This window comes from Pelobates fuscus, chromosome 3 (assembly GCF_036172605.1).
Source record: "Pelobates fuscus isolate aPelFus1 chromosome 3, aPelFus1.pri, whole genome shotgun sequence".
NCBI lineage: Eukaryota > Metazoa > Chordata > Amphibia > Anura > Pelobatidae > Pelobates > Pelobates fuscus.
This window is the reverse complement of record NC_086319.1, coordinates 282,998,600-283,012,124: the sequence shown is the minus strand read 5'-3', so window position 1 is coordinate 283,012,124 and position 13,525 is coordinate 282,998,600. Positions and strand designations below refer to the sequence as shown.

Genomic DNA, 13,525 nt, shown 5'->3' with positions numbered 1-13,525 from the left:
CTTTTGGAGAGAGCAAGAGACGGGTATGTAAGGTAGAGGTTACTCTGAGAGGCCATAAGTTTTCCTAAAGAGATGGGTTTTGAGGCACTTCCTAAATTATTGAAGACTAGGTGAGAGTCTGATGGTGATAGGCAGGCTATTCCATAGGAAAAGGAGCCACCCGCGAGAAGTCCTGCAAACGTGAGTTGGCCGTACGGGTGCGAGCACTGGACAGGAGAAGGTCACGGGCAGAGGGGAGAGACCGAAAAGTGGCATAGCTATGGATCTGTAAAGATATATAAGAGGGGCTAGAATTGTTCAGTGCTTTATAGGTATGGGTTAGCACTTTGAATCGACTCCTATAGGATACAGGGAGCCAATATAATGAATGACAGAGGGGTGAGGTGAGAGAGGACTGACTAGAGAGGAAAATCAGTCTGGCGGCAGCATTCATTAGACTGTAGAGGGGCAATACAGCTTTTGGGACGACCAATTAGGAGAGGGTTACAATAATCTATGCGGGAAATTACTAGAGCATGGACAAGCTCCTTGGTAGCATCTTGCGTAAGAAAGAGGGAGATGAGGGCTATGTTTTTAAGATGAAATCTACAGGATTTGGCAACATACTGGATGTGAGGCTCAAAGGTGAGGCCAGAGTCAAGTATGACGCCAAGACAGCGTGCTTGCAAGGATGGACTTATGTGAATACCGCTAACTTGAAGGGAGTGCGATAGAGGAGGATCAGTATTAGGAGGAGGAAAGACAAGGAGCTCAGTTTTAGAGAGATTGAGTTTCAGGAAGTGGGAGGGCATCCAATCAGAGATGGAAGAAAGGCAAGCAGTGACACATTGCAGGACAGCAGGGGAGAGGTCCGGGAAGGAGAGATATATCTGGGTGTCATCAGCGGACAGGTGAAAGTGGAATCCAAATGAGGTAATACGTTTGCCAACAGTTCTGTCCAAAATGACCGATTCGGGGCATTTTTTACATTTTCCGAAAAATAAAATACAATAGCATGATAGCCCGGCCATTTATTTTCATTCAAATTAGTTTTGTGGTGGCTACGACACTTAGCACCAAGAATTATTAATTTACCATTTCAGAGTTGTTTTTTTAAAGGGACACTATAGGCACTTAATTTTTTTTTTTTTACATTTTTCGAACCAAACTGAAAATTTTTATTAAACTAAAACATTTTTTACGTAAGTTCTTTAGTACCAAAAATGATCAGAAATCCAAACCAATTCAATTTGGAGGAACCAAACTATTTCACCATATGCATAGGTCTAACTTTGGACAAAATAGATTGTGAAAGTGACCTTCAAAGTACAAAAGGAAGGACCTAAGACAGAGCAGGCTGAGAGTTACTCATGACAACATGCCCACTATTCATCGAAATTTCATAAAGGGCTTTAGTAGATGTAACTGTTCTGATTTAATGGCAACATAAGCACTAATAAGCGAAGATAAAAACACACACATAAAAATAAAAAATAGTCCCCTTCAATAAACAAATACATATGTGAAGTCTATTTTTCACACATTATAGTAGTTTTAGTTGCCCCATGATTAGTGTAAGATAACAAATAGTCATGCAAAGTCTAGATACAGTGCAAGCTCTAGCACTTACCGTCTTTCCCTGAAAATAAGGCCGGGTTTTATATTAATATTTTCCCCGAAAAATGCACTAGGACTTATTTTCGGAGGCTGTGTTATTTCGGGGGAAAATAGTAGCAAGCATGTGCTAGAAAGCAGGTCTATGTTTGGAGAAATTCCCCCGAACATAGAGCAGTTCACTAGGGCATGGAATCCCACGAATCTATGTTTCTGTAAGTTTTCTTGTAATTGTCCTAATTATAGTTAAATCCCCCCTCTAATAATATTTTAAAGTGCTACAGAATCTGTTGGCGCTATATAAATGGCGTTAATAATAATAGGGAAACTTTCCCAAACATAAATTAGCTTACCAGCGAATGGAATCCTGCGAATCTATGTTCGGAACATAGATTAGTTAACTAGCAACTAGAGCTTATTTTCGAGGTAGGGCTTATATTATGAGCATCCCCCAAATATAAGCTAGGGCTTATTTTCAGGGGTTTTCTTATTTTCGGGAATACAGGGTACTTATATCCCATTATGAGTATAGCTAGTGAACAGTGCGGGAAAAAGGAAAACTCATCATGTTGCAGACACTATTATTATTTTATTATTAATATTGGGATGCATATAACACCAAAATATCATATAGTGCTTTGCAATATTAATGTGTGGGTATGATATCAAACAAGAAACAAATTATAAAACTGATAAGAAACAAAATGTTACTGAGATTCCAGCTCAGAAGAGCTTACAATTTAGCGGAGACATGTTTCTATGCTACTTTAACCCCTTAAGGATCAAACTTCTGGAATAAAATGGAATCATGACATATCACACATGTCATGTGTCCATAAGGGGTTAAAAGCCGTATTAGACTGAATAGAACAATAATCAAGTTAAAACATTTTAAACTGTATCAAAATATGCTAAGAATGCGTACACCTAATTCAAAATGAAAATGCATTGTTGAGCTTACCTTAATTTCAAACCATCAGCATAATAAGGACTTTTAGTCAAATTTTATGAGTTTTTCTGTCTTTATGAAAAAGTTAAAAGTTGCCTACTGGAATAGTGCACAAATGTCTTGTTGCATGGAGAACCTTTTGGGAATAATTGTTTCTGTCTTTAGTGAAATCTAGAAGTATTGGAACATGCAACATTCTAGCTCAACAATTTTCTAATTATTTTTCCATTGAGTAAGTATTTATATATCCTCTAAAATGAATCCTTGGGTAAAATGGCTTGTTCCACCTTTTTAAACATTAACAGAGTGGCCTAGCATGAAACGATGTAACACAAAAAAAACCTCTTCCAATAATTTAATCACATAGAAACAACATAATTGTTTAAAAGAAAGTGTTTGTTTACCTCTGGTTTTTGGGTGAGTACAGGCTACAATTCTTCTGGTTGGAGTAAATTTAAAATAGATTGTGGGGAAATAATTATTTTGAAATAGTGCTTACAGATTAGAAAATTAGTGGCATGGTCAAGGCCAGATTTATGGGCAGAAAATGATGTGTCTCATTAGCCCCCCCTCAGCCCTCATTTGTCTCATTAGCTTTTCCAGCTCTCCACATGTCTCGTTAGCCCCCTCCAGTCCTCCATGTGTCTAACTTGCCCCCGTAGTCCCTCCATGTGTCCTATTAGCCCCCCAAGCCCTCCATGTGTCTCACTAGTCACCCCAGCTCATTTATGTGTCGTATTAGACCTCCCAGCCCCTCCATGTGTCCCATTAGCCCCAACAGCCCTTCATATGCCTCATTAAGCGTTTTAGACCCCATGTGTCTCATTATCCCCAACCAGCACTTAATGTGTCTCATTAGACCCCCAGCTCTCCATGTGTCTGATTACCCCCTCTGTACCTTGTAGCATGGCTGAGCAGTCAGACGGCAGTAAACGAGCTTCTATTCCTCTCCCCGTTGTGCAAGGAAGCAGTTCTGTGCTCTGTGTGAGCACTTCCTGTCAGACCAGGTTCTCCTCCTGCCGGTTCTGTGATAGTGCCGTGCTCCCCAAAAGTATGCCGGCCCACCGGAAAATTTCCTGGTATTCCAGTCCTCCAGTCTGGCCATAAATGTAAGTTATAAAAATAGGTGCTCCGTAGCGGTCAGGAGCCTATAGGCAGGTGCCTACTCTGCCTAATAGGAAATCTGACCCTAGACATGGGGTTCATAATGCAGTGCCAGAAAGGAAAGTAAAACAGCTTACAACATTATCTGGTAAGTTTAAGTGGGAAAGGGGAGGGGGCAGGGGCTTAAGGGTAATATATGAGAGTTTATGTGACTCATACCCAAGGCATTGGAATTGCCATCTGAGTGATCCAGCCTGAGTTTTTTTTTTATTTTATTCCATTTTATTTGTGTGCCCACTACAACAGCTTGCCTAGCCTATTGTTTTGAGAACAACTGTATCACGTGGATTACCAAAGATAACAGAATTATTACTCTGTTAAATTGGTACTTTGGAATCGTAAAAGAATGGGTGATAAAGCATTGATAAAGAATATCCAATATTCTTCTCTATAAAGGCCAAACTTGAAATTTCACCAATTATCTGTATGTTGCCCCTACAAAATGGCTAATAATACTGCAAATCATGGTAGAGTTTTTGAAATAGAAATGAATTAATTCCATGGAACAATTAACACAGGAAAGGTCATTTACATCAACATACTTTATTTCTTGAAACAGATATTTTTTTGTCAATTATTGGTTCCAATATAGACAATAAAACTTGGGGTGTCATAGCTATGAATTTTTACTTACATTAACAGATATGCTTAGTTGTCTGATATTCTATACTCAGTATGGCTTTCATTCAAATAAATGAGGACAGATGGTAAAAGTTAAATCACAAGCCCTTACTTACTATTTCCTTGTAATTACCCAGAATTCATTGCTGTCTTAAGTGGTATACGATAATGCTATAAGAGGTATGTCTTTATATCATTCCATACATTGGAATACATTTTGTTACATTTCAGAAAAAATAAGACATTGTTATATAAAGCCAGTTGTATAGCAGAACAAAGCACTCATGTTAAAAACTAGTTAACTAGGAACACAATCCATCTCATTCACCTTCACAAAATGCATATATTTCAATGAGGTTACAGAGTATATGTGTACAGCACCCACATGTTAGCACTGACAGGCTGGTTAGAACAGATGGAAACCTCCACAGAGTCCAACATGTATGAAGCATAAGTGCACGCCAAGACAGCCGCTAGCTCCAATTCCTGTATTCACTCTTGGCAGACCTGTAAGGATGAATATGACATTTTAATCGTTCTGGACGCACAATCATTAAATCAAATCTGCACATTTGCTATTTAAAAATTATATTAGTTATTAATACAGGTGTTGTGGATAGTGAAATATAGAAATACATACATTTGTACGCTGTGGCACATCAGTCTAATGAATGCCAACGTGTTGAATGTATTCAGAGTTTGACAAACAAATGATAGGGTTGCAAATGAAAACTGTTGCATTATTGGTTTGCCTCAAAACTTTCAGACTGTACTAATTTCTTATGTAGAAAACTAACAGTTTTTCGGCCTTTTTCAAAGAAAAGCCACCAAATTATGGCGGAAAACTTTGTTGGAATAAATAGGCAAAGTTTTCACACTATTTTTATGCAAATACCAAATGAAAAATGTGGTCTAAAAAGACATGTAAAGAAGATGCTAACTAACTAAACATGACACAGTAGGCACAACTAGAATAATTCTGGCACACAAAACAGAAAAAGTAGCCAAGCAATAACACTACAAATAATAGCAGGTCATTTGACCTCACCACTTTTTTATAAATTTGAAAATCCTCTTTAAATTCATCTGGAATTCCCAACAAGTCTCACTTTAATGAATAATCCTGCATGTTCTTAGTTTCCTTAACTTGTTGTATAATACCCCAATATGGAGGATGGAGTGCGTGTGATGTAAATATTATTACCTCCTATTGTATTCTTTCCCAATCCCATGATACATTGGACTTTATTATTAATCATTAACCATTTGGAACAGCCGGTCTACCTCCATCAGACTCTCTCCTTGTCTTCAATTATTTAAGAAGTCCTTCAAAACCCATCTCTTCAGAAATGCTTATGGCCTCCCAAAGTAACTTCTATGTCGCATATCTTCTCTTCCTAAAGAGCCACACTCCACTCTAACTTCCATTTCTGCTACTTTCCCACCTTGTTTGGTTGCTGTCCCCTTGCTGCCCTCACCTCCTCTAGACAGCTTGTTTGAGCAGGGTCCCCATCTACCTATTTACGTATAATTTTGTAACCGTCTCATATTTTGTTAGATTTCCCTCCTTTTATAATATAGTAAAGTACTGCGGAATAAGTTGGAGCTATATAAATACCAGTAATAATAACCATGCACTACATCAACAGAATATATTGTTGCACCAGATCTGCCAATAGTATATGTACAAGGAATAAGTATGTATAGATATATTATATGGAAGCTCATATTTGAAACTAATTCTGTCTCTACTTACTAGGATATTCACGTGCCCAGTAAGTGGGAACTCCCCAGCACAGGCCTTCCACAGCACCGCCAAACTGGGAGAGGTTCATCACAAGCTGGTTGGTGACTTCATAATGTTTGCGAATTTCTTCTAGCTCCTTCTTCTTCTCCTGGTTACGGAGGTGGAAAAAGAAGCAAAACTTAGTCAAATACATATGCATATATATTTCTCTCTAATATATATAATAATATATAATATAATTATTTAAAACAGTGTAATATTTATCCAATCAGAATAACTTTAAAGTGTTATGTATGCTCCCTTTTTAATGTTTGAATTAAGCTTGCATTTGACATTAATAAAATAAAGTAAAATGGAAAAATTTACTGATTTATTTTTTTACCTGAAACACTTAAATCTACTAATACTTAAAATGTTTTGCATACAAAAATATATAAGCAAGTCCATACAGATTAGCGACAAAACTAAACAAGGAATAGAGCAGCGCTAAACGAACTTTACGATTACTAGGATGGGAGGCAGCACACCTGATAATAGGGGAATCCCTCCAACCCCCAAAAAACTAGAACAAGTCAAACAACAATATACAGGTAGCGCCAAGAAAAATACTCCAAGCACAATAGTGTATAATAATAAGAACACTAAAATCAATAAGAGCAATAAAAACACACAGGCTATAAAAAGAGTGCACAATAAAACTTGAAAGAAATAAAAAAATACCAAATGGTACGGCACAGTCTCAAAGGTGGCAATAGATCTTCTAGTACTGGTATGGGACTTTTTGGTAGCTTCGCTTAATAGCAGTATATGAAAAGGAAGCAGAAACAAAGACAAACCAATAGTGCAATATGGTAGTACGTAGCAATAAAACGTATTATATACGTTTGTGTTTGGAATATTTTTCTTGGGTTACCTGTATTTTGTTGTTTGACCCATACAGATTAGTAACTGAACATAGAGAAGTCAGTAGAGACAGGTATTTACCCTTCTGGAGTGGATGAATTCCTGAAAGCGTCCCAGGAGAGGGAAGGTATTAATATCCATATGGGCAAGTACGCAGATTCCTCTGTATGGCAAATGGTAGGCAATTATATTCTGTAAAAAAAGACAAAGATCTTTATTTGTTTATTTTTATTTCTATTGAAATTGGCACAAACTGTCAATAAAATGACAGGCCATATAAAGCACTTCAGCAAGCTGAAATGTGTACATGAGTGGATTATTCCTCTCTCTTAGCAAACTAGTGTCTATAGACTTATCAACTTTTCCTCTGTTATTTCTTTCGTTTGTAATTTCCATCTGTGCTTACTCTTTTTGTTAATGTCTCTTACATTTTTCACAGTGTTCCCTGTGTGTTTTGTTTTATTCAAATGATTCTATTTATTCAATTGTTAGTTAAAAAATGAGGCCAAAGTAGAAACATTGGTAAAAATGGTCCATCTCACTGAGATTAAAATGTTTTCAAACTTTTTGCTATTTGGTGTCACATCCTCCCAGTGCTGCCGATATCACAGGGACCCAGTCGCGCTGTTAAAGGGCCACATCTCCTGACAGGGCCCCTGTTCCACAATACTCATCAGGTGACCCTAAGTGCTGGCGGTAGTTCCGCTGCTGCTAATACATACATACACACCCAAACTGCCTTATACATACACACACACAAACTGCCTAAGTTATACACATACAAACAAACTGCCTTATACATACACACAAACAAACTGCCTAATACATACACATACACACACACACACAAGCTGCCTTATATATACACACAAACAAATTGGCTAATGCACACACATACACAAATATTGCCTTATACATACACACAAACTGCCCAATACATACACATACACACAAACTGCCTTATAAATACACACAAACTGCCTAATACATATACATACACACAAACTGCCTTATACATACATGCACACAAGCTGCCTTATACATACACACAAACAAACTGCCTAATGCAGACACATACACAAATATTGCCTTATACATACACACAAACTGCCTAAAACATTCACATACACACAAGCTGCCTTATACATACACACAAACTGCCTAATGCATATAAACACACACACACACACACACACACACACACACACACACACACACACTGCGTAATACATATAAACACACACAATCATTTACATACACACACAACCTGCCTTTTATTTATTTTTTCCCCTTGTATATTGAACAAATGTTACAGCCTTATTTGTATTTTTTGTGTTCGGGAGGGGGGTGGGAGGGAGTGAATTGCTAAATGAACACTTTAGCTACCAAAACAACTTTAGATTGAGTGGTTTTGGTGTATAGATCATGCCCCTGCAGTCTCACTGCTCAATTCTCTGCCATTTACAAGTTAAATAAGTTTATTTATACAGCCCTAGTCATACCTCACTGCACGTGACTTATGCAGCTTTTCTAAACATTTCCTGTAAAGAAAGATCTGATGTTTAAACTTCCTTTATTGCACATTCTGTATAATTTAGAATTTCTTATCGCCTGCGCTGTTAATAGCATTTCACACAGGAGCTTCCTGTGTATGTTCAATTTGCATATCACAAAATAAAAACTTTGAAAACAAGTTAACATCTGATTGATAATAAAACCATTTTCGGCATGCAGGCTGTCAGCCACAGCCAGGGGAGGTATGCCTACACAGAAACAAAAGTGATTTAACTCCCAAATGGCAGAGAACTGAGCAGTGAGACTGCAGGTACATGATCTATACACAAAAACTGCTACATTAAGCTAAAGTTGCTTTGATGCCTATCCTTCTACCCCAGTATGTCTGTATCAGTCATTATTTCTATACACTTATTGCACAGGCCTGGGTCTTCTCTTTCAGGAACAATATTACTGACCATGATATTACTGACTATTTTTGTAATTTCTTACCTGATTGTAATCAAAGACTGCATGGGATGTTCCTCGCCCAGAGTATGCATTAACCACTGCAATTTTGACTTCCTCGTGAACATCCACTGTGTTGTAAACGGTTTCTCCATTGTATCCCCGGTTGATGTACTGGTATGTCTGTAACACACAAGCAATTTTAATGTTAATTACTAAGTGCTGATCTGCCTATGGCACAAATTACTGGCAGGAAAGAATGATCATGTGCTCCCTATAACCTTATAGAACAAAATGGCTGTGTTGTCCTCACATGATTTTTAATGACCTGACTATAAGAATATATATGGCTGGTGGGTCCAAATTGTGACTATTTTTAGTTAAAGTGGTTATTTACTCTCCCAATTCACTAATTCTACTATTTTCCCCCCAATTATTCATTTCCTTTTGTTTCCCTCTCCCTTCTTTGTTTTCTGTTTTTATATGTACAATGTGTTATATTCACTTCTACATTTCCTCTAGTTATGCACCATTTTATTATGTATAGAACTGTAAATCCACTGTTTAGTCATTAGTACATTTTTTCTGCCCCTATTGATAATGTTATTATTGATTGTATTCACAAAATAAGACAAATTATTACTATTACCAGGGAAAATACATGTTTACAATGTAAATGGACACAAAAGGCGCCCAGAACCCTTCATCTCATTTAAGTGGTCTGGGTACAGTGTTCCTATTACCTTAACCCTTCGCTGTAATACATTGCAGGTTTAGAGAAACTAAATGTCTAAATTGTAGTGTTGACTGCCCCTAGTGGTTGTCTACCAGACAGCCACTAGAGGCGCTTCCAGCAGTTTCCCTCTGTGAAACAACACTGAACATTTTCACACTGGAAAGAAAAAGCACAATTCAGTACCTCTTTATTGAAATATTCAATGTTTTATGCTGGTGAATAAAAGCTGAGATCAAGACTAGCCTGAATGCCAAGGTGACTAAAGGTGATATTTTTGTGGGTTCGGCTCCTTGACTTAATAGAAAATAAAATAAGGACTTTTATATCATAATAAACCAAATTCCCCCCTTAGTTAGCAAACCATGCAGCTTTCTATTGGCAGAATGATACACCATTAATCTACTACATAATGGGGGGGGGGGGGGGGTGGTGTTAAAGAAGTGAAGTCACCACATCTTAATCTGTGCCTGAATACCTGCCTTACACTGTACTAAATCTTGGATAGTTTAGATACCTGTTAATAGATATGGCATTCCTGAAAGCCTAACCCCTCCTTTTGATACCTATTCCCTCATTGTTTCTTTCTCTTACCCTTTCTCGCTTCTCTTGAATATTTCCTACACCTGCCATAACTAATATTGATTACATATTTTTTTTTCTCTGTTTTTGACTCACTACTTATTTGTATTGTTTAATATTTTGTATATTAGGTTAACTGCATTGTTCTTTTTACCTATTCTTCTAATGCAGATATGTAATTCTAAACAATGAGGATTGCACTGTGAATATACTGCTATTCATTTTTATTTGTTCAATAAAACCTGTTTGATACATAAAAAAATATACAAGGAATGGGGGCATTATGGCAACCGTCCTGCTCGCTATATCAACCATATCTAACCATGTCTCATCTACTCTTTGCAAAGGGTTTTAGTAAACTGGCTTTAGAGAATTCTGAATTTGATGATGCAGTCATGGTATGTAATCTGAAGGCTGATAAATGAAAAGAGGAAGAATTGATGGTAATGAAATGTGATATGACGATGGTATTTTTACGATAGTATATTTATGACTAAAAAAAACATCTGCATGAATTACGTATGAAGTACGTGTGAAGTCACATACACATCTTTGTAGGAATTTATCCTGGTTCAGGGTGTTGGGAATGGGAGTTGTGTTACACTAACATCTCCAGTATTATGTTTAGTCATCCATATCAGTGACCACTTACCTCCTGCGCCTGTAATGGGTTTATAAAAACAGCCAAAAGAGCCGCCAGCAGAAACTGCAGAATAATAATGTTGAAGAAAGAATTTTACATTAAAATTTATTTCAAAAAAGCATGTCAAATTAATTTACTAAACTCTGAATAGTTGCAGATTTACACCAGACTAGCACAATTTAGGAAAACATTGCTAAAAATGTGATTACAGCTGAACTGGATAATTTCACCAAATTAGCTATTTTGGGTTACATTTTTTCCATTCAGAATTTGATTTTACTATTATCCATAGCTTAGGGAATACATTCACATGTGTGTTTCTATGTGTGCCTGTATCTAGTGCAGTTTATTTCCTTACATATAGCTATTGGTGCTATGTAAGTCATATAAACTATTTTTCTGCACATGAATGCATAAATACAGTAAATGCATGTGCGTGCACACACACAAATCACATATATTAAACCCTTTGTTTTAATATTTACACAATGAATAAAGGATAGTGAAATGTTCAAACTAAAACCTTTAGAAGACATAAAATAAATAAATATTCTCCAAACAGTTGCTGAAATAATTTTGATTGCTATTCAATGTTCAAAATAACTTCTTATCAAAGCTATTCTAACATGTTAACATGAAGGTTTTTACATTTTTAAAATGTCAGAATATAATAAAAACTTGTTTTTAGCAATATAAATTATATGGAAATAGCTTGGAGATCTCAAATTTTTATTAAACTGTTTTCACAAGTTAAATTATAAATTCAATAGATAACTGCGTGTATAATATACATGAGATGTACTATATCACATACACACTGTATAGTACTTACCATGGTTTTCATTTTGATGTTTATCTGATGTAAAACCAGAGAATACTGATTGAGTTTTTGCTCTGCCCATTTATATGTTCCTGCCACAAATTCCGAACAATTATCCAGAGATAAGGGCTTCATGTTACAAACAGTGATACACCTATGAGTGGGTGAAACATGTTTGTTAAAAAGGATAGGTTTAATGGTCACAATGTTCTTAACCAACCCTAACCAACCCTTCCCCTACTGCCCAATTAATACTCATTCAAAACCATTCTGTAAAACGATCAAGGGTGGGAAGTAAATAGAAAAATAGAGTTTAATTAAAAGGCTGCATATGAATCACGGTATCATTGTAATTCATTTCCATAAACATATCATGTTTGGCACTAGGGCACCAAACAGAATTTAAGGCACTGAACAAGACAAGAATCTTTATTCTAAACATTATTGACTTGACGTCAACAAAGTAGAGGGTGCACTTAATGAACCCACTACTCTTTCTCTGAAGTCATCAAAGGTCGCCTTATATTTACACATTGCAGTATTTTGTTCTCATTTAATAGTTTGCTCCCAGTTTCACATTTTGTAAGATCCATACATTTAATTTTAAGAGTAACTGTCACTTCTGGAAATCACACCATTGAATAGTACATTGAAAATCACCTACAACTTATGTTAACCTTTTTTTCATTTAATGCTCCATTTTCTTTTAAACTCATATTAAAGATTTAACAAATTACATTGCAATTCAGTACATTCCAGAGGATGCGATGGCAAACATTGAAAATGAGCAGGAGAAATAGAAACATGGTATCATTTGTCCTCTTCTCTCCCCTCCAGATCTTTAATTCCCTCATCTCCCCTTGTTCCATACTCCCACGTACATTATCTTCAGTCCAATCTCATCATTCCCAGACCTTAAATTTAAACACATTCCCACAGCCCAAAAATCTCCATATCTCCCTACCACAAAAAACATTTTCTGAGTAACATTGTCCCATCATCGCTCCATGCTTGGTTAGGCTGGTCCATACTCCATAGGGGCAAGTTGGACAGTTCTGTAGTGGTAAAGACTACTAATAAGTGTATGTTAAATAGCAGGTGTTTCCAAAATAAGTGCATCTTTAGATTTATAGATGTCAGGAAATGACATCGCATTGGGTAACGGGTTACTAGGGTTAAAGCCCAACATGCCAGGGGAAGATTCACATTCCAAGGGTAGAGTCTAGACCCAATCACATGATCCCAGCTCCGAAGTCTCATCATTATCCCTGGATCCAATCACACTAATTTGGCCAGTGGAGACTTGACCATACAGGCTTTTGAGGCAGAGCACCTCCAGTTTTTGTAGCAAAAAAAAAAATGGGGAAAATAATATATTGGCAAAAATGAATTACTAAGATTCTTCGATTTCTCCTGGGGGGTTAACTTGCATTTACTCTAAAAAGGCAAGTTTACAGCACTGTGATAGGTGTGCTTCTTAACAGATAGACATGTAAAGATATTCAAGCATTTGTGAAAAAAATGGATAACTACTGACCTTATGCTGATATTTTATTACATGATTAGTTTTTTCTTCATGTATTATTGCTATATCAATAGGTCCAAGAATGTACGTTTAAATGCATATTTTATTAAAATGTGTGACGAATCTTAGCAGACTGACAATGCGTCACTCAGGAACTTAAGATCGCTGAAAACAAAGAATACGTATGTAAAACTGCCTTTACCTAGATTTTTATTAGGTAGAAATGTTACCCTGGGAGCAGCAATTTTCTCATTGCATATTCCCCATAATGCTTTGCTTAATT

General features: G+C 36.5%; 1 protein-coding gene across 1 annotated transcript; it reads right to left on the bottom strand.

Annotated features, from left to right (window-relative positions):
• Window positions 1-4,577: 4,577 nt before the first annotated feature.
• Window positions 4,578-11,811, bottom strand: LOC134601141 (gastrokine-1-like). Its single transcript, XM_063445578.1, has 6 exons — window positions 11,730-11,811; window positions 10,907-10,960; window positions 8,985-9,122; window positions 7,059-7,169; window positions 6,084-6,222; window positions 4,578-4,834 (listed from the first exon to the last, which is right to left on the bottom strand). Exons 1-6 carry the CDS (start codon window positions 11,739-11,741, stop codon window positions 4,734-4,736), a joined length of 555 nt encoding a protein of 184 aa, XP_063301648.1. The 5' UTR covers window positions 11,742-11,811; the 3' UTR covers window positions 4,578-4,733.
• Window positions 11,812-13,525: the final 1,714 nt, after the last annotated feature.

What these genes read in the sequence shown, in the direction of transcription:
- LOC134601141 (XM_063445578.1), bottom strand. An exon ending in CAGTCTTTGATTACAATCAG is followed by an intron (nt 7,170 to 8,984) that starts GTAAGAAATTAC and finishes CTTTTTTTACAG; the next exon opens with AATATAATTGCCTACCATTT. An exon ending in AATTCATCCACTCCAGAAGG is followed by an intron (nt 6,223 to 7,058) that starts GTAAATACCTGT and finishes CTCCGTAACCAG; the next exon opens with GAGAAGAAGAAGGAGCTAGA.